This window comes from Perna viridis, chromosome 6, assembly GCF_037379345.1.
Source record: "Perna viridis isolate PV_CMFRI_1.1 ecotype Kerala chromosome 6, ASM3737934v1, whole genome shotgun sequence".
NCBI classification, from domain to species: domain Eukaryota; kingdom Metazoa; phylum Mollusca; class Bivalvia; order Mytilida; family Mytilidae; genus Perna; species Perna viridis.
The window spans coordinates 27,038,763-27,061,073 of NC_142450.1; the positions used below are offsets into that span (position 1 = coordinate 27,038,763).

At 33.2% G+C, this 22,311-nt stretch overlaps 2 protein-coding genes across 2 annotated transcripts; one reads left to right on the forward strand and one right to left on the reverse strand.

Moving 5' to 3' along the window:
* Positions 1–6,023, forward strand: LOC148614306 (large ribosomal subunit protein uL23m-like). Its single transcript, XM_088588382.1, has 5 exons — positions 1–152; positions 1,565–1,714; positions 3,178–3,260; positions 4,023–4,099; positions 5,847–6,023. Exons 1-5 carry the CDS (start codon positions 109–111, stop codon positions 6,000–6,002), a joined length of 510 nt encoding a protein of 169 aa, XP_088444508.1. The 5' UTR covers positions 1–108; the 3' UTR covers positions 6,003–6,023.
* Positions 6,024–9,047: 3,024 nt separating this feature from the next.
* LOC148614307 (tryptophan 5-hydroxylase 1-like) lies at positions 9,048–21,943 on the reverse strand. Its single transcript, XM_088588381.1, has 13 exons — positions 21,541–21,943; positions 17,428–17,544; positions 16,782–16,989; positions 16,398–16,504; positions 16,063–16,130; positions 15,243–15,293; positions 14,898–14,996; positions 14,063–14,109; positions 13,520–13,655; positions 12,111–12,237; positions 11,444–11,539; positions 10,160–10,293; positions 9,048–9,781 (listed from the first exon to the last, which is right to left on the reverse strand). Exons 1-13 carry the CDS (start codon positions 21,724–21,726, stop codon positions 9,541–9,543), a joined length of 1,617 nt encoding a protein of 538 aa, XP_088444507.1. The 5' UTR covers positions 21,727–21,943; the 3' UTR covers positions 9,048–9,540.
* Between the last annotated feature and the right edge of the window lie 368 nt (positions 21,944–22,311).

Below are 22,311 nucleotides of genomic sequence, written 5' to 3' on the forward strand. Positions count from 1 at the left end.
TTTCATTATTTTAGATAAACTTGACCATTGTTACCTTTTAATTCAAAAGAGCTCTACAAGCCTCTCGCGGAGGAAAATGAATTGATTCATCTCGAAATTTCCCTAGCAATGGCATCAAGACTTTCAAGAATTGGCTACTTCCACCCAAAAATGTAAACTTATCATTAGAAAAACCGTGTATTGAAATCTTATTAGTTACGTATAGCAAAGCGTGCACTATGATTGATATCACACGAAACGACCTTCAGTTTCCACTCGCTTCAATTGTATATATGTAGCGACTTTTTGAAGTAGTTTCGATTCGCCCTGAACCTGCAATGTCCATTTAGATGAATTTTGCTAAATTGCAATGGCATGATTTGGGTCATAATAATGTTCCATTAAGTAAGTCCGATTTTCCTCTGACCCACCAACCCTTCTCTTTTTTATTTGGATATTGATATGTTGGGTTGGGGTCTGAACGATGTACCATAAAATAGTTGGAGATTCAGCCATACCGTGGAGTAACGACTTTTAAGTTGAAACTGTGCATGTAAAATATATTGACTGCTCTATGGTCATGTGATGCAATCACGGTTTAATGGATAGGTTTGACAGGTCAATGACTGATTGGAAACCAATCAGTGATTGATGACCGATTGCAATTTTTGTTGCGGATTGGAAACTAATCAGTGATTGATGACCGATTGCAATTTTTGTTACGGATTGGTTCAGGTACTGTGCATGTTTATGACTTATGAAGTTATGTATGAGTATGCAATACCATCCAAAAAGGGAAGGGTAGCATTGAAGACCAAACCTTAAATTAGCTATAAACATACGGTTTTTAACTTTTTTGTGCAAAATATCAATTATATGATGCATTGATGAATGATAAAAATGTGTTCAACGGTTACCAGATCATAACTTAAAGATGAATGAAATTTAGTGAAATTTTGCACAGTTGTTAAGTACTGTAAAATACATTTTTGGTTTCGTTTTGCTGAAGTCAATTCAGTGCCCTCATGCAATCATCCCTATATAATTGTTATATCCCTTAGGATACATGTGTAACAATTTGATCCAAGCCCTTTGCAACTCAAAAAATAACAATGTTCATTTACATTATATAAATAGCTAGCTGTGGTTTGAACATACATGTACACGTATATTTAATTTTCCCTGTCTCATCTCTGTTCTACCTTCAACTTAAAGGTAAATGACATCACACTGTTAAATTTTATTATATTGTTTTTCTGATATCAAATGGTTATTCATAGCAAATCTATGTAGGAATGCATGAGTGTGAATTCATGTGTAAGTCTTTTGCACACAAAGCTTCCATGTTTTTAAATTATCCCTCTCTTGAAACTAGTAATATTGGAATAAAGCTAGTTACAGATATAATTTTGAATTTGAAATATTAAAAATCTAGGCAGACTCCTTATTCACCTCTGTCCAGTTTTAATCCATCAATGTCCTTGATACAGTGTACAGTTATATGTAACCTAAATAGCCTTTTTTTTTTTTTTTTTATAAATGACATTATTTACTAACCATTGTTGTTTTTATTTATATATTTTAGACCCTTATGGAAACAGAAAATTCCAGAGTACCCAGTTTTCTGGGAAGGAAACCCACAGAACAGAGTTCTGCTATGTCATTTTTGGATGAAAATGGTTAAACCAAAGACAGATTGTCCAAAGCATCATGTACACTTTGAAGTTCATCCACAGTATGTTATTAGTCATATTTCACAACCCTTCAAACCAAATTCTATTCTATTGAAAAATTTGTGCATATATTTATCTTTACCCAAGTACATGTACATGTAATGATGTATATGCCATGGCATATAGGAATCTGGCTGGTGTAAATGATTCTGAATTTTTGGAAGAACTGTTTTTTTTTTTTTAAATGTATTCAAGGCTCTTAGATGTGGGAAACTTTCATATTTATGATTGTACTAAGCTTGTGGTGACTTGAGTTTTTGTAATTGACTTTTTACACATTGTCCCTGAAGTAGTACATGTATTACCAAAAAAATGGTATTAAGTTGTTTAATAATTATTTGTGCATTTCAACAGATTTAAAAATGCTTCATACAGTGTACAATACATGTATATCTTGTTCTTCCATCCTAGAGTTGAATACTGTTCTACAAAAAGATTATTATGTATCAGGAAAAACTTCAGTGCTACTACTTGTTCATAACAAAGTAAATTTACATACAGTAAAATAAGATGTCATTTGCATGAGAGATATAAAGGCTTCATTGAAGTTAAATCTTGGTTACTATTCAATTATTATTTCTACATGTGCATGTAAAATGTTTAAATATGTGTGATAATCTGCTATTGTCTTACATGATAACTTATTTTCTGTAAGAAAATGTCTCTTGAGATGTGAATTTCAATATACATACTGATTTTAAGTTATTATTATTATTATTGTTGTTTATTGAAGCACATATAATTTTTATAACCCTCCTTTCCCTTTGAACACAAGTTCTTTTTGATATCATTCAAAGGGAAGTAACTGGTGGTTTCAAATTATGAGAAGACTGCACTTCATTCTATTCTATTCTTTGGACCTGTCTCATAAAATTGACCAAATGTAATTTTCATTAAAACTTTATATTATATTCTTTCACATAGTTCAACAACTCAGACATCTGAGGGATGGACTTCAGAAGAAGAAGAGGAAAATTTTTATATATCCATATTTCACCTTTAAAATAATAAAAAACTGGAAATGCTAGTTTCAGTCACCAAAAAAAAAAAAAGAATGACGAAGCGAAACCAATGTTCTTTTGGCCTAGAATGAAATAACTGTGTTTCTGCTATCTATGTTGCTCTAAAATAGCTAGGGTCTGTAAGTAGGCATTTTTTTTCAAAAGTTTTTGACTGGTTTGTGTTGAAGGCACAGTCAGACTTAAATAGTCCTTGTTAAAAAATGGCCAAAAACTTTACGGTAGGCACAAGAAATTAGGGCTGGTAGGGATGGCAGAAACAAAAGATTTTTTAAGTCTTAATAATCTTGAGTTATATTTGCATCTGAAAATTTATGAAATACCCAAGACTAATTTCATTATGTTCTGGTTAAAAAAATATACAGTACAACTGTAGAAGTAGAATAGATTAAGAATGAAATTTAAGATGTATGCCTATTTTACTGATATCAGCTAATTTATTGTAGGATGAGTAAGTTTGACATTAAACAGTACATCGAGAAACTTTACAAAGTCCCAGTATGTAAAGTACAGATCAAAGTATTTGAAGGTAAAGCCTAACTTTTACTTGATTTTGGATACACTACAGGTCATGTTAATTTTGAAATTTTCACTTTATCAAGCCTTTAATTGATTAAAAACATAACTTTGTACCTTGAACTATACAAATAGTTCAAGATCAATTACGGTGTATATAACATTAACTATTCAGAACTGTACATGTGCATGTAGTTCAAGATCAATTATGGTGATTTTGTGTTTACAATTCAGAGGTTTTTTTTTTGACATAAAATTGAATGGATCAACTTTTTCGTTCTGCAAAGTGACAGAGGTACATAATGATGGAATGTTTTTGTCCATCCACCCATTCATCTGTCTGTCTGTCTATCACAGAAACTTTGTGGTCACATCTACTCTGAAACTGGTTTTCAGATTCCTAATAAATTTGGTAGGATTTATTGTTATCTAGTGAAGAACTTCATACTATACTGTCATTTTGAATCAAAACATTTTGTGGGAGCCTCTGAAATATAGGACATAGACTGTTTTCAACATTTACTATCATAGAAAATCTTGTGAATGCATCTTCTTTTAAATAGAATGTCGGATTCCTTCCATATATGGTAGAGTGTATTGTGGAGAAGTGCATACTATACTATATATATTGATTCAACAATTTTTGTAGGAGTAATTGGGCTTATTCATCATTTCTAAATAATAGACCTTGTGGTCACATCTCCTATGAAACTGCAAGCTTGGTATATTCTTTATATGTAGGGTAGATTGTATAACTTATAATTTTTTTTACCAGGTAAACCATTATATCACAAAACAAAAGGTTACCTGATGGCCAGGGAAGATGACACTAAGATGGCATATGTCACATTGGTAAGTTTTTTGCATCAAATCTTGTAGGAATGGTTAGTAACAAAAGGAACACCATATTATGACAAGAAAAAAGAATGAATAACAGGGCAATGATTTTTAATGACATATTATTTAACAAATATGGATCCAATTATACCATTAGTAGATGGACTGTACTGTGATAAAAAATGTAGGTTGATTATACAATGTATAGAAAAAAATCACCAAAAATCACTGTGGTGAGCCCCTTCTTGGGCCAGTCACAATGCTCGCCTTTAGCCACTAGCCCGAAGTCCAGGGCTAGTAAAAAATTATTCGGGCTAGTGAAATGATGTGTACTGAACTTGTTTCGGGCTAGTTGAATCCTATACAGTCCTCCATTATTCGAGCTAGATGTTGAGAATTTTGAAGGAAAGCTCTGCAGTCAGTAGGTGTACAAGTAATATGTTTTGATTTTAATGAAAGGGATGGAGGTCACAAAATATTTCATCTGGTTGCTAGTACTTAAGTAGCACTCCAGATAAGAATCATGCAAAATGTGATTCATGGTTAGAAAGCCTTCATATTTTCATTTTTGATATTTAGTTTAATATGTAGTAAACAGAAATAAACAAGTGGACTTTCATACAACTTTTGTTATTTGGAGATAAAAGTGATATGGAATGTACTGTATAATTCAAAGTTAAGGGAGATAACTCTGTAAATGACACTGAAATACAATAGAAACTGTTGGATTTTTAAATGTGGATTATCTCCTAATAGCAGACTGATTGCAATGTATAATTGTATGTTTCATCATATAGACCTATAAAGCAACTTCATAACAAAAATAGAAATGTGTAGCCTTTTTTGGGGGTGTATCGCATATTACAGAATTTGCATGATTCTTACAAAGACTGATACTTAATATGAACATTTATATTGTATCATGAATTAAATAGTCAATATTCTGTATTCATCTCCAAGATAACAGATAATAGTTGCGGGTCTAAAAGGGAGGCAGGGGTCGGCTCACTTTCTTTTGTTGAAATATTTGTGTAGCCTTTTTTGGGATGAATCACATTTTGCAGAATTTGTATGATTCCTACAAAGACTACTACTTAAATGTAGTAATTAATAGACAAATAGCTAAAGCATAATTAAAATTTGTTTTTATATGAATACAGAATATTACAGCAAATGCAATCATAACATTCAGCAGATAGAGTTGGGTCTTCTCATGATTAAATGGCTAACAACTGATAAATCACCTTATGTTGGTAATTGAGCCATTGTCTAGGCAACTCACTTTTGTATTATAGAGAGCCATTTACTATGAATAAGACTAGAAAACATCTATTAGGGGCTTCAACAGGTTACAATTAATTTCAAGTCAATCAGATAACAAAACAATAATAAAACTTAAAGATTTTCTTACACAAGATGAATATGACATTTTAGGGAATCAATCAAAAAGGTAAATGATTTGTCTGGTTGAAAGTTTTTATCTCCTTCCCAATTGTCCATTAACTATGGCTATACATCAGGTGAAAGGAGGGTAATTTCTATTCCCTGAACTTCATGATTGTTTTTGCTGTTTATAATTTGTTCTTTTAGCAAGAAGTAGAGGCAGTTATGATGATCAGCCTCAGTCTGTCTGTCTGTTATTTTTTTTCTGCATTAGAAATGCTATTTTGTTTTAACCAAGCTAATGTAATTAATGTTTTCAGACAGAAGCTTGCAATCTCTTGTTTATAAGTGATTGACATACTGCTAATTATTTTTGTAGGATGAAGGTCACACTTTTGAATTTCCAGAGTTGGCTGATATGTATAAATCTCTCAAGAAACAAGACAAAGAATTTACTGACTATGATAATGCCCTTAAAAGAGTAGAACAAAGAGACTGGGATAGACTAAGTTTACCTCCATGGTTTAGAAGATAACGGAAATAAATCTAGATAATAGTTGGTGTCTTATTCTAAACCTCGTGTGGCAGATCAGAAGAAAACTGTGACATTGAAATACAGTGAAACCTGCTTAAATTATCCCCCAACTCCCCCACCCCCCAAATAAAAACAGTACAGCAATGCACAATCAAGTTATTGACTCCAGGTCTCACTAACCTCTTCTAACGTTTCCATTACTTTACATGTTAAAAAAGTAATTTTCAAAGTCTCACAGTGAATTCCCAGGACAAATGACATCTTAAAGCTGCATACCGTTGCGAAGCTTGGAAAATAAGGCTTCCAAAATCATTATGCTAATGGTACGATGATAGTAGAAATTCTTCACAAAATTTACTTGAATAAATAATACTGAAAATCCACATTTTTACCTGTTCTGCTAACTGACAGCATGGAGGCAAATTACTCACACATGTAAACAATATTCATACACTTTTGTAGTTAATTACATATATGATTTTAAAGTACACATTCTCAGCTTTATTTTGACTACTTTTAATCATAATACACACAAATAATGCACTTACAATGCATATGTCTAAGTTCAGTGTGTTTTTGGTACTACATAGGGGGGGAGGCCATTTGACCCAGAAGTGGTTAGTGAGACCCCAGTCTGCTAAAGAGTTATTGCCCCTTGAACATGTTAGTTTTTGTTGTGTGTTTACTCTTTTTTGACCACAAATAATTTAACAGTTGTATAATGGCATTGTGGTGTCATTGTCCATAAGCATTTAGTTTTTTTAACATAACTTTTCACATTACTAGGTATTTTTTTTAGGGGGGGTGTATGGCTTCAGTCTTTTTAAGATAAGGAATTGAATAAGCATTTTATGAAATTAACTATACAAGTTAAGTATGAGTTTGTGGTTCTCTTGGAAACTGTGCTGAAAGGTTCCACACCACAAAGGTGAGACTGGGATAGAAATAGGCAATAACTTGATTGAAAGTTTATTGCTTTTTTAATGAAATTCTACTACAAGATTAAATACTACAAAAGAAAGGCCTTGATGGGATTTGATGGTTAAGGAAATAGTAGTTTTGGAATTAGGGGTGACAGGAACAAACATTTTCTGAAACTTTGTATAAATTGCTCATTTCTTAACGAGATTAATTGGAACTTTTATTATTTTTTTTCTTTAATTCTTTCCAGAGACGTGTGGTGTGTTTAGCATATCAGTACAGTCCAGATTTAGAGGTTTATTAAATAATAACGTTGCGTCTATAATTGCCAAAACTAGAGTTGTTTGACATCTGTGGTCGTGTCAACGTGTACCATGAATTATTAATTATCTAATTCCATTTATATAATTATTGATATACGTAGCTGATTGTGTAGAACAATATTGCTACAAGTAGCTGCCGCAAAAAAAATGAAGTGCAAAAGTCCCTTAACTCTGGTAAAACTTGTTGAATGAAATTGATCAACAAAATAAGGTGGCCAACAATCCTACATAAGTTGAACAAAATCTGTTGAGCGGTTTCTGAGGAATGGTGTCTACAGTCTAGTCTGATGGACAGACAAAGGACTTCTATGTTGGAATGTAACAGAAGATAACCCATTCTTTTAAATAGAAAAAATAATATCAGTGGTGTATATTTCAAAGTCACATTCTAGTTTAAAAAGTCTTAAAAATAGTTAGGCCCTTATATAATGACCCTTAAAGATTTTTCTAATAATCAGAATATGATATCAATCATAATGAATTTTTAATGTTTTACCCATGTAAATCAAAAGACATCAAACCTGCTAAATTGTTTAAGCACTCCAGCTAAGAGTCATGCAAAATGTGATTCATGATTGGAGAGCCTACATATTTTTATTTTTTGATATTTGTTTAAAATGTTCTAGTAAACAGAAATTAACATGTGGCTTTTCGTATAACCCTTGTTCTTAGGAGAAAAAAATTATATAGAATGTATTGTATAGTTCAAAGGTAAGGAAGATAACTCTGTAAAGGACACTATAATTCAATAGAAACTGTTGGATTTTTAATGCGGATTATCTCATATGAGCAGATTGGAATGATTGATTTATTTATTTCATCATATAGATCTATAAAGCAACTTAATAACAAAAATAAAAATGTGTAGCCTTTTTGGGGGCGTATGGCATATTACAGAATTTGCATGAAACTTACAAAGACTGACACTTAATATGAACATTTATATTGTGTCTTGAATTAAATAGTCAATATTTTGTATTCATCTCTAAGATAACAGATAAAAGTTGCGGGTCTAAAACAGAGCCAGAGGTCGGATCCCTTTCTTTTGTTGAAATATGTTAAATTCTTGCAAAAATTTGGATAAAAACGAACATATTATAGTCTGGAATATCTTACTCAAAATCTGGATTAGCTCCATTGATCCTACTCCAGCCTTGCTAGAGGTTGTCTGGCAAGCTATTTTCCGACTTGGTGCCATTTTTGGGGTATGGAGGAATGGAACTTCAACCTCTTACATATAGGAGTACATTGATCCCATTTTGCAACATACGGACATAACATTAGCAACTTAGTGGGGTTTCTAGAAATGCGGAGAAGGCTTACCCTGTCAGTGCACTTACGATTATGGGGTATATCGTATATTTTTCATTTACTTAGTTTTTGCATGTTGTATGATATTTTTTTTTTGTGTTTTCCTCATGCCATTAAACTAAAACTAGTCGACAAGATTATATTCAGAATAATATCTACAGGACGAGATTAATTATCTACATGTAGCATATTTTGTTACATGTAATTGTTAATCCACGTTAACATTTTGCCTGTTAATGTCGTTGGACATCTCTCTCCATTATTCAGCGTACGTCTCCAGTATAAAAACAGGTAGAGCTTAATTTCCATACTGAAGAGATTAGTAAAATAACGAAAGTCGCAATCACTATATTTGAGTTCCAGTATAAATATTATTTTCAGATTCTCTTCTTTCTTTAGGTTTCTTGTGGACGTTCAAAAACTATCCTTATTTTTTACTGTACTGGCTTGCTTTACATGTATCAGGACTGTTATTCAAAATAGCAATATGTAATGCTCATAAATAAGTTTATTGGTATACATAAATACAATATGTGACTGACAATATTTTTTGAATTTCACAGGTCTCATAATATCTAATTATGCACTACAATGCTTCAGTCAATCTGGTGTGCCTCTAACCGAACCAATAAACGGTAGAGAAAATAACTAGATAAAAACCAAGCACTAATAAACCAGATATTTGTAAAATAAAACTTAATTATGAAGACAATCATGTTCTTTAGTTAATCACCTACCAAAAACCACATTAAATCTTTAAGTCTTTTAAATGTTTGGTTAATACAAGTTTCACTGAACATAGTTACAGTTAACGTGTTGTAAATTAATATTTGTGAACCCAGTATTACTGCCATGAGTCAGAGCATGGTTAGTTACATCGAGTTTTCCGAAAACAAGTTTATTTGGACAAAAATATATTTTTTTTATTGTTTAGCACATGCAGTGGCGTTCTGAACTTGACCTATTGTCCTGTATTAATGGAGTTATTTAATGGTTTGTCGTGGTGTTTCCGGGGCCCTTTCTGCTTCAAGTTCCAATTCCAATTCTTCCTCTTCAATTTCTATTTGCTGCAGTCGTCTTAGTGCGTCGCTCACTATGCATAAATCGCCACGAAGTTCACTAACAGCATTCGCTATACATCTCGTGTTGTTTAAAACGTCAACAGTTTGTGTATACGGGTTATATCTTACCGCGAAAGGTCGTTTGATGGTACAGGCATATTGTCTGAAAGAGAAAAATCAAAAGCTATCGAAATAGCTAAAGTTCACCATACCGGTGCACCATGCAGCTTATCAAAAACCTGTTTTGACAATCTGCTGCCCCCTCTCTCTTTTCCTATCAAATAGTTACGTAACCGTAGAGAATAAAATCAACTATTTCAGATACATGCAAGAGAGAAATGCATCACAAGATAATAAACACTACTGCTAAGAATTTTAGAAGTAGCGGAAACAGAAATACTAACGTCTCTTATTGAACTTCAAGTAAATCTTCATTGCGTTGATTATTTTGCTAGAAAACTTAGTAAATCAGTAAGACCACCTTTATTTGTTTGCCAAACTTATGTCCCTTGTTTGACAATTTCATTCCAGAATTGCTTACCTCATCCTATCTTTGGCTTCCTCAAAACTCTCTGTGTAAAAGTACACATCTTGGAAGGTCGTTATGAGACACTCCTGTTTTGATGTCCTGACGGGCTCAAATGGAATTTTTGTTGACTTGTCTGTCAATGAATGCTGTATAAAGGAACAAAAAATGAATTAAAATTTATTTACAATACATTTTTTATATGTGTTATTGTAGTACATAATCAAATCTGTGCGTTGCTGCAGTAGTCTGCTAGTCTGTTTGGCCAATTACGGTCTGGGTCACGTAAAGTAAAAAATGAGATGAAATTTCATGAGTAATACCATTGATATACTACGTGTATGGCAGTAATAATCCTTGAAAGAAACCAGAATATTTAAAATCAGACGAAATCCAACGTTTAAAAGCAATGCCAAAATTATCTTGTATGGTTTAACTACAGAACCAAAACAACTAAAACTCGTAAAATGAATTGAATTTCATCATTGTATTGATCAAAGTTAAAAAAAAATGAGACAAGGCGTAAATACAAATAGTATAAGTTCTTTTCATTCTTTCTGTATGTTCAAATAAACTACAAAAACTGTGAGCGAAGCTCACTTACTAATACCCCCGATTTCCTCCCAAGAAGCCATACCGGATACCCGATTAGTGATTTAAGCATCCAGATGGGAAAACGAGGTAGGGTTTGCACAATGGCATCATGTAATTAAGAATCTCTGACAGTTTCATCAAAATCCATTCAGCAGTATCTGAGGAGTGTTCCCGAAAAACCTTAAAAGCCATTCTGATGAAAAAAATAGGAGGTGCACAAAGGTATTATCTAATAAACAATAATCTATGAAAGTTTTATCGAATATTCCATTTGTCGGTTTCATAGGAGTTGCGGATTAGAAGAGGGTTCCCCCTGGTCACGACAAATGACATGTTTTGCATCAGGAAATTCCCAATCCCATTCTGTTGGAAAACATAAGAAAGAATTTATGAAAGTTTCATCAAATTCCGTTCAGCCATTTCAAAGGAGATGTGGATAAGAAGAGTATCCCTTCTAGTCGACAAATGATTAATGTTTTACATCAGTAAACCCCAGAAGTCATTCAGATAAGAAACAAAGGAAAATATGTACAATAGCACCATGTAATAAAAAATCTTTTAAGGATTCATAAAATTTCCTTCTGCCGTTTAAGAAGTGTTGCGGTTTAGAAATGGGGGCGGACGGACAAACGGACGGATAACATAGTCAGTATATACCTCTAGCTTTTCAAGCGGGGGTATAAAAAGTGAGATTGAAAAAATTACCCTCAGTTCACCAATTGATGACAGTAATCCTGCACCATAAACTCTCATTTCTCCATCCTGCTTGCAAAGTCCAAATTCAATTGTAAAGAAATACAGCTGAAAGAGAAAATATATACGATTTCAGTTTGTTTTTGCCTACAAAAGCATGTATCTCCCCACGGTTCCCACACCCCTAGCCGGGGGGGGTGTTAGGGTTCTTAAGAACCACCCTTAAAATCAAATAAGCACTATTAAAGTCGATGTTTTGTTTGATTTGTGGCTATTATAGTCGATAGCACCTTGCGCTGCGTGATGCTGGACTTGCTCCGCGAGTCTAAAGACTTTTCAACTTTCTGTCTACGGGCCTGGTTCTAAACTACAAAGAACTCACACAAAGTACAGAATATCATAAATTCCTGGTAATGTGCACAACTACATACCCTGCCCAAACTACATGTACCTACAGAGTGTCGTAAAATTTGGTGAGGTAGTTTCTGAGGAGTTGCACTTACGAAAGTTTGACGGACGGACAGGGCAAAATAGTATAACTCCCTAACCGAAGTGAGGGAAACATAATTAACTGGGACACTGATTATTATATCACAATAAGCAAATTCGAAATTGTTCGTCTTGCAGACTTCGTTCAAAGAGTCTTATACATACCCTCAAAAATGAACTATTTTCTTACCGTGGCAAGCTTCTTTACAGCTTCATCGTTTGCTCCTAGTGATGCCAATCCTAGCTCTTGGGAAAATTGGGCAAAACTGGGGTCAGCTAATAGTGGCATATGACCGAGCAGTTCATGACAGCAATCTCTAAAATGAGAACAGACAAGTCTGCTATGTTATCGAATTAAATGAGATACCGGTACGTTTTAATTGTGACAGGTGCGCTTTTAAGAGTAACCCCTTAATCCTTTTGGTAATATTCCTAATTTTATAATTTTCTTCATTATACAAATAAAAACGGAACTTTCTTCTTCTCGTAAGTTTTGTTTTTTATTATCTTTTGAAGTACTACATAAAAAATGTTGCCAAAGGAAAACATTGGATTTAAGAGGCTGTCCATGTGAAAATCAGGTAGATCCTATGACATGAGTGGTACAGGGTAAATTTTATCCCACTGATGGTTTTGTTTCAATTTAATGGATATATCGTATGTATGTCAAATAGTATAAAGTTTGTTTTAAATCGTAAATGTATGGCTCAGAAAATGATTTTAAAGTTCCCTAACATTTCAGGAGTTAATTAATGAGTTATCTCCCACTCTTCAATGAATTTCAATGCTTTAAGTTGTACTTCGTTTCTCTTTAATCAATGCATTTAATAAAAAAAAATATGGATGAAATGTTTTTAATACAAAATTTGTCACGTGCCGTCCACTGCCTGGTTTTTGCTTGGACTCCCTCTTAAACAGTAAGCGAACCTGAAAAAATATGTACACAGCGTATGTCGTAACTCCCACATACAGCTGATGATACACTACCACGTGCCTTAAGGTCACTTACCGTATTGACAGCTTACTTTACTTACTAGTATTAAGCACCAACATAACCAATTGTATATATTAAGAAATTATAAAACCAGACTAAACTTTGGAGAGAACCACAAAGCCTCAGACAATAAGGCTATTTACAGATGTTACAAATATTATAAATAAAGCAAGGCGTACTGTATCTAGGCTATTGATCTCCCTAATGAAGGAACAGATATGATACTTGCATATCAATTTAATAAAGGTGTCTCTTATTCTTGAAAGCGTCTGGGGAAAAAATCATTTTACCATGTTGGTGTTTGTTTATATCATAAATATCCATTTAATGTGTATAGACGCATTTGGTGCGTTTTAATATGGTTACGAATGAATAATAAAAAGTATGACCTATCATATTTGTTACATCAATTGGCTGAGAAAATTTACATTGCCTTCCGCAATTGGTTGTTAGAAGGGCTGTAATCCATGTGTGCTATTTTCTATTTTAAGAAATGGACTGTTTCCGCCAATATAAATCACCAATGTCCATATCCAAGTTCACTAAGTAAATAGCACTGTAACACCATAAACGACCAGAGTCATTTCAATGGTGTCATCACTTACGGTTCGGGTGTATATAATGGGTCCGAGCTGTGACGTATATACTGGGTACAGTGGAACACGCGAAAAGCCAGACCAGCTAGGAAATCACGTGACGACAGATAACCAGCAACGGGTCTCAATTGGAATCCAGTTCTCTCTGAGGAAAGAATAACAACTCATAGATCAGGTAACTTAAAAAAAAACATTTCCATCATTCATGTATGCTATGACGTTATCGCAGTTGGTAGTTGTCGTGAAAATTGTCTTCAAAATACACTGCGTGCAGTAACAGCAATATCAAAATATATCCTCTCATTATTCACGTTTCCCAAAAGTTTTTAAAGACGACCTTGTTTTTATTTTGATTGGTAAATGTAAATATCTAATGTAAACATTAAGTTGCATTATTGGTCCAAACAAAAAGTAAAGTTTTTTGAGTGACCATATATAAACATACACTATAACCCTTTCTTCAAAATGGATGATTTGGTGGTTTAAATTTACGGTTTAAATGCCACTTGTTTGTATTGATAAATTAGAAATTACCAAAGCAAATATATGTACCTTTCAGAAATTCCGATATATCTTCTAGCTGTGGAACATTGTTTTCTCTGTAATAGATTTGTTACTCATTTATCACAGTTTGGAGTAAATGGAGCAATGAGTTTAATATAAATAAGATGTCAAAAATGTGTAAATTAATGATAAATCATTACTGACAACTTGGACCATTTCATTAGCGTTAATCGTTATATGTCCGCCGGAAATATCAACGAAAATGGTAGGTATGAACACAAGTAATTCATGTAAACATAGCATATATATATATTTCAATCTGAGCAACAAAATGACAAAGGTCGAACAAATTTCATTGGTTAAAACTGAACAAGTACAAATTCTATGGGCAAATTATTCTGTTGGCTTTTTGGCGTCTTATTTTCTTACAATTACAAATATCAGTAAATTTTCTAAAATATCATTTTTTTCTGATGCATTTAATGTTTTTGTTTTTGCAATATACCAAGACGTGCATAAATATGTTCAGAGTAAATTATGCTTGGTATGCTTAAAACTCCTTAAAATATTCGCAATATTTTCTAATTTTCTAAAACTTACTTTGCCACCTTTCCGTCTTTCATTATCCTTTCAAGTTTTAACCCCGACACCATCCCCACTTTCGCAATTTTATTACAATTCTTTTAGTCAAAGAATAATGGTGGCTGACATTTGTACTATTTTCAAGGGCGGATCAAGTGACGTTAAAAAGGTGGGAGGGATACAGAAAAAGTGGGTTCCGGACTACTATTTGATCATTTTTGTCACAATTTTGAACAAAATCAACAAAATTCCAACAAAAGTGAGTTAGGACCCTCCAGACACGTCACTCTGTTGATCATACCTGTATCCACAGAATTCAATGAGCAGTGGTATATTTCTAAGATACTCTCTACATGCATGCGTTGGATACAGCTTCATCAGCTCTGTAAAAACTGTACTCCTGTAAAAGACAAGAGAAAAACTGCGATAAGAACTGTGCACAAACCACACGACTGTTATTTATTTACGAAATACACATTTAAACAGGTAAGGATGGGGATTTGAACAGTCCTTACCTAAATATCTTACCAGTTTACTCGGATGGTAAAACAGCTTACCTGATAGGGCACTGCCATAAGTATAGGATGTATAATTTAAAACGATATTCTCATTGGCAGAAAAAACTACATGTAACTTATTGATTTACCATGTTGAGATTTCTTCTTCTGTATATTCAACTCTTGGAATTGGTTGACCGCTGAAAAATAGATACAAGTTCTAAAAAGAGTAGCACAGAGTGTAGAATTTTATATTTCTATCCCCCTGAATCATTTATTTTATATTTCTATCCCCCTGAATCATTTATTTTATATTTCTATCCCCCTGAATCACTTTATTTGCAGATTATAGAGTCTGATTTTAAATAAAGATTAGCTTGAGGTCAAATCAGGGGAAATCCGACTCATTGCCATACTTGCAACTCGCCTTCACAAGTCAACAAAAATTCCAAATAATGTACTTTTTGTTACAAGTTTTAACTCAAGGCTTCAAGTTAGCAAAGAGGAAAATAAATTGCATTTCATTACCTACCAATTTAGGAATTTCAAAGGATAAATACCATAGCAAATACTTAATTAGCCATGAATATTCATAGAATAATCCAAAAACAAATGATAACTTGTTTTGCTTTTCTTTTATTACATGGACGCCGTTGTTTATTGGAAATTAATTTCTGCTGAATCAATGTAAGAAAATTACATCCATGCTATTTGTAAGATTTTTCCTCACAGTAATGACAATGGATGGGTTATCACAATCTCCTTCACCTTAAAATACAATCAAACGTAAATCCCATTCTCCCGACAAAGGACAAATAAACAAGAAAACCCCTTGACTAATTTCCTTATTTGGATACACAATGGAAATGTATAGTTTTCTGGCAATGGACAAGATAAGAGCCTTTGTCAAGTTATAATGCAACGCATATTTTACTTATTCTGGAGATCAGGGTGGAAATGTGAACTTACTATTTATAACCAAAAGCAATGTCAGCGAAAATCTTTCTTCTGGTTCTGTATATAGTGTCTTTGAATCCCTGGAGAGGAGAATATCTAGACTTAAAATATACTGAGTAAAAAATGATCGGATTCAACAGTCATTTTTGAAGAAAATTAATTAAAATAGCAAATCTTTGAGGTATTCAAACTAAACAACTGAATTTTCTCACAAAATAAGTTTGAAATTTAAAAGTTAGTTTTAAAAAAATATAAATATAAATTTTGCGAAAAACGTTGTTTTTTTTACAGAATGCACAGGTTATACTAATAAAGAGGTATCCTTACAAGGAGTTATAGAAACTTACCGGATGATCAGCATCTAATTCAGAACCATACATCAATACACGGTTCGCAGATTTGTCTAGGTCGGATACTTTTCTTGGAAACCAAGGAACATTTGCTAATTCATCATCTACAATATCAAAAACATATGCAATTCAATGAACTTGCCACGACAACTTATTTACTGCTTAAACGAAAAGATTTTACTTCACAAATGCAGATGTATATAGTTGTACCTCAGGCATATACCGTCCTTAGAAAACATTTTGTAAGCGTGGTTTATTTAAAAATGTAAAAGAAACCAATCTGATGAATTAATTGCATAAATTTACCACACAACTTATTGTGAGCTGTCAAATAATGTACCACGCCATTTACAAATATGTTTTTTTTACAAATGATCTTACCAAGATAAATGCTTAACCTGGAAGCATTTGCAGGAGATGGTGGTATAGGTAGATCGTTATAAGATATACTGTTGACCTCTTTCTTCAGGCGCTTAATTAATTCTTCAAGACGTATGTTATCTGTCTCAATATCCATATAGATATCATACATAGAATCACTACGCCTCGACTTCCGGGATTCTATGTGGACTACATTGATATGGTGCTCCTGAAGGTAGAACGATCGATTGACATGATTGTCATTGCTAACCTAAGGCCATAGACTAGGAGATTTGAGGGAGAACTTTTTAACGTATGACTTTTGAAAGTTTTCGGTATACTTGTAAGTTAAACGCATGCTTATAATTATGGTAATTGGAATATTACAAGTATCATGCACGCCATCTTTTGCGTCATAGTTTGTTCCTGTCAACAGTGCTCACATCTTCTGAAAGGTTTTGTAATGATGCGTCCTGAATTTTTTAATGCTACATTTCCCTTTGTATTATCTTTACATTTTTAAGAATAAAAAACTTCCTTTTAGGACCATTACTAATATGATAATTTCTTTTTGAATTAAATATTACTTTTTTTGTCCCAGCTTCAATATCATTTTCTGTATATTTACGCCCGCTTAGAAATCAAGCACTTTCGCAATTCTACAAACCTGAAATATCTTTAGTGCATTGGCCAGACAACCAACTTGGTCCTTCAAACTGAAGACAATAGATGTTGTTTTACCTAATCCAGATGGGCTGTAGATTCCATCTATACATTCTAGATGCTACAAATTATAATGATATTGAGAATAGCATGAATCAGCCAAATGAATTAACTTAAGTGTACAGGAATTATGATGTCTCGTACAATAAATTTTAGGTGAATCAAGCCTAGTAAATTGAAACTCGCGTAAGTTTCCGGTATAGAAAGAATTATTTTCCCGTGAAATTCAGTTGATGTAAAATTTTCAAAAAAGAACGATTTAATGAAAGTCCGGTGAAGTTCGGATTTGTTACAATATTTATTGCTTGAGTAAGGAGAGCATCATGTGAAAATACTTTGCTTGCGAATATTATGTTTGATTTCGGTGAATAAATGGAAAACTACATTCGATATTGGGCATCAGTTAGAAAAAAAATGATACCACCCAAGGAATCGTTGAAAAAAGCAATTATAGACTGCACCAGAAAGCATGTGCGCGTAAGTTATTGATTTGCTCCGGTTCAGTAGTGACCTCTGAAGTTCATTTGTATTTTTTAGCGGGGGGGGGGGTGAAATCTGGACATAAAATTCTATAGTTCAATACATGTACCTGATGGAATTTATGCACATGTACATACATGTGTTGTTCAATTTCTAAAATACAACTTGTTACGATCCAAATATTAAGCTTTGTAATACTAAGTATATTATTCAAACTGAAAAGAACAACGGTAGCACGATAGTTAACCAGACAGGTGTGTTGTTGGCATTGGTCTGAAAAAAAAAAACAACGTGTAAAATATTCTGGTGCTTTATACACGACAATGACATTCACAACTATCATTGTGCGATTCAAAATTGGTACAGTAAGAAAGAGGAGAGTTGGTCACAATTAAACATAACAATATGCAATATCATATCTACATTTTACGACAATCCTGCAATCGACCTTACATGACCTAATCAATATTTACAAAGCCCCTAATTTACAGACGATACTTGATAGTATCTGAAATATGGCGCCATTTCATTTGCATATAGATAGACGGGATTTGTAAAGTTAGTTATGAAAGCATTTTTTTTTCTGGAAAGAATGAAATGACAAATATGAGCTTTTGTAACATGGTTGTCTATAGAAATTCTATGTAGAACTGACAGATACGTCATTAGGTACTATGAAGTGTGAATTCAAGAGACAAATTTGATGCATTAAAAAGCAAGAATCAGAGTTTTGAATCATGTCTATCAACGATGTACATGGAAATCTAATCATTTATTTATGGCAAGAAACTCTTGAATATGAAGTACGTTCAGGAATTTCTCACGTCTGAACATTTTTATCTGGTTGATTTATGACCAGTCTTAAAATTTGAAAACAGTAGTGCTTAGGCACGACCAGGCTACCAAAAACTGTCAGGTCTATTACAAACCAACCCAAACGTAACGGCCAACTTACTATCCTTGACAGGCCAGCCAAACTCTACCACAACAGAACCAGCCAAATTACAACCTTAAATAGAACAGCTAAATTTAACCATAACAGGGCCAGTCAATTTACAACCTTAAACGCAACGGCCAAATTTAACCAGTAACGAACCCTCCAAATTACTACCGGTATGCTATATAGACCGGTCAGATTCTACCACAAATCAATGCTTTCACAGACTGGTTAAACATTGACCAAAACGAACCGGTCAAAATAGTATTCTTAACGAACCAATGCTTACTACCCTAAACTCAGTGTTAAGATAGCATGCAACTATCACCTGTGAAGCATACAGTCATGTACAATCCATACTAATTGGTTAGTAAACTGATTCATTGCCGTTCATTCAAAGGCCTAGAAGTAGAGGCATAAATGGCCGATAATCATATACAAAGCATAGAGACAAAGGGAAAAAAACAATGAACATTATTTTCAAAGGTCAACTCGAACTATTCTAAGTTTCTATTTTATATTCATTTGGAAACTGTAAATTTGGTAAACAAAAGTCTGATTAGTGGCGTATACTTTAACAGTTCTTGATTTAATTCATTTTTAAATGAATCAAGTCATTTATATATCCTCTAAAACCACAAAAGACTAACAAACAAACGAAATCTAAATAAAGAAATCCGGTTGCTCAAATCTGTAATTTCTGTAGGATACAAACTCTTCACATCTGTCTTAACACCTCTTATTTAAGATCATGGGCCATAACTATAACGAAAAGTAACATCTACTGTATACACAACTATTGCGCAATCATGGGTCGTGTAAAAGCGGCTTCACAGATAAACTGTGAACAACAATTTCTGATGTGTAAAAAATAAACAAATTTTAACACCTTTAGTTTCGGGGATCCCTTGGAATATTGTCAAATAAGCGGTGGTCTGTTTTTTTAACTTATGCAAATAATTGGACAAAACGACGTCTTCCTTAATCATACTTAGGTATTTTCACTATCCTATTGGTCTAATGGCAAATCAAACTGGTCAAAGATTTTTTTTAAATAAAAAAAAAGCTAACCATGTAAGAGATCTTTAATATTTAGAGTTACAAAAGAGGGGGCACATTATAAGTCATGTTAATTTTGTAGAAAGAAAACGATAATCGTATAACCTTCGTCGGTTGTGTTAAATATTAAAAAAAATACATTCTACATTTCAAAGGTTTGTATCGTCAGGGAAAAATAGACATCATTAAGTTAACCGGAAGTAGTGTATGTGGCATTCATGCAGATTGGTGGCTATACCAACTATAATGGAGTATGAACATTGTATTTTCGAATTACCAAAAATCTTCTGAGACCAATCAAAACCAAATCTTTGTTTCCTTTGGCATTTGCCTAAATTGACGTTTTTTTTATTTACTTAATGTTCGAAAAAAAAACCCAAGATAAAATATTATTTTTGTTAAATAGATTGATACCATCACAAATAATCGCTCTTACAAATTCAGTTTTTGTAACAAATTGAGAACTTACCATAAAGGAAAAAGATTAATATGATTGATTTCTTTGTATTTAATATGGGTTATACATTGTATATTTCACTTGCTTACATTGTAGTAAAGTATCCTAACTGTATTATCACAATCATATAATTAAAACAGTTTCTTTGGTCCTAACCCAAGTTGATAAAACAACTGAAAATACAGATTCTTCCTTCAGTAATGAATGGTTGACACTCTAGAGGGTAAAATTAAGATGTTCAACATTCGAGCTTTAGTGAGCATGCTAAAATCTTAATTTTGTCAAAGAGGGTGGAGAAATAGCTCAATTCAAAAATGATCTCAATCGTAGCAACCTGTGGTTAAAAAGTCAAGTGCGTTTTAAATCGTCGGTTTGGAATGGGAGAAAAGGTTTTTTATAACTTATCTTTTAAGTGCCATATCCATATATACGTGTACATGTACATACAAAAAACAAAAAAAAATATTTTATAGGGTAAATGTATGTTAGAAATGAACAAACATAAATCAATTTTATATCATAAACTATGCGAGTAAAGATAAAAAAGCACAAAATATTCATTCAATTATTTACAGGTTTAGTGTATACAGAATGTTTTTTTTTATCGCAAATAGGTGTTCTATTAGAAGCACACATTTCTCCTTCTTGCTCTATTAGAAACACACATTTCTCCTTCTTGCTCTATTAGAAGCACACATTTCTCCTTCTTGCTCTATTAGAAACACACATTTCTCCTTCTTCAGGCGAGAAGGCCCACATGCAGGATAAACACACAAAACAGGAGATTGGAATTGTCATGAATTGAGAAAAAAATGCATGGAATCTGCTAAATTTATTGTATTTTGTGACAGGTGCAAAGTAGGATTTTTCAAACAATAGGAGAGTGTTTTCTTGATAATAACAAAGTAAGCTCTGTAGATAAAAACTTTAACACGCATTATCTTAGTAATAGCTCTACACGTATCACGGACATCGCATTTTCATCTTCCTTGTTTTTTTTTAAACGAGAAATATATCAGACAACTTGTATTTGCGACCACAGTCTCATGCCTCAATAATTCGGACCAAGCTTTCTCTTTTTGAGTCCGGTAAATTATTCAAGAAAAACATAGAAACTTTCTTACCTCAAGATCCGAAATTTCATTTATAGAGTGCGTTGAAATGCTTTTGCATCTGCGTTTCCTCCTGAAGAGATCTGCTTTCGTATGTTGGTCACTTCTAATCACATGTTCTGGTTTAGTAAACGAGTCAGCCCTTCCATACTGTTCAACTCTACCTGTGTCTCGCTTCTCGACTCCTCCGTTCTGCATCACTTCTGGGCCGCAGAATGCAGAATGTCTTAGCGCGGCCTTGTATGCTTCTAAACAGTTCCCCAGTTTTGATCCCTTGTTCTTTTTTCGAAACTAATTAACAAGTTTAATTCATGAAAATAATCTCGCAAGATAATTGAACGTACACAACCGAAAGCCTTCCTTCCTAACTATTTGCAAGTCAAATTTTCCGCAGAGATGCGATTGACCAATGTCTCTTCAAATAAGCATCTATTTAAAGCAAAAGATACGTTCTCCTATTTATATGCAGAGCCGTTCAATATCTTGTATAGGATTCGTTTAATTACATAGCATTGCATGTGTAGGTGATTGCGGTACTCCAAGCGTAGTTTTGTTTGGAGCGTGTGAGCGCCATTGATGCTTGTAGAACGTTATTTTCAAATAAAAAGATGTGTAAATCAAAAATTAATAAATATCGCTTGTTTTTCACACTGGCCTGCTAATATATTAAAGTGAAAGAAAGGGAATAGTAGTACTACTACGCCTTGGGTGTTCTCAATCTGGTAAAATGTGTATCATTTTGTTCAGTGTCATAGTGACCAACTGCGTTTTAGGTGTGAAATG

Excerpts from the sequence above, each read along its gene's own strand:
- LOC148614306 (XM_088588382.1), top strand. The coding sequence starts at position 109 with ATGGCATCAAGACTTTCAAGAATTGGCTACTTCCACCCAAAAAT. Across the intron at positions 153-1,564 it reads GGCTACTTCCACCCAAAAAT|ACCCTTATGGAAACAGAAAA; the intron begins GTAAACTTATCA and ends TATATATTTTAG. Across the intron at positions 4,100-5,846 it reads AGATGGCATATGTCACATTG|GATGAAGGTCACACTTTTGA; the intron begins GTAAGTTTTTTG and ends TTATTTTTGTAG.
- LOC148614307 (XM_088588381.1), bottom strand. The coding sequence starts at position 21,726 with ATGCAGAACGGAGGAGTCGAGAAGCGAGACACAGGTAGAGTTGAACAG. Across the intron at positions 16,505-16,781 it reads CAGGTTAAGCATTTATCTTG|ATGATGAATTAGCAAATGTT; the intron begins GTAAGATCATTT and ends TTGATATTGTAG. Across the intron at positions 14,997-15,242 it reads GAAGAAGAAATCTCAACATG|GAGTACAGTTTTTACAGAGC; the intron begins GTAAATCAATAA and ends TGTCTTTTACAG.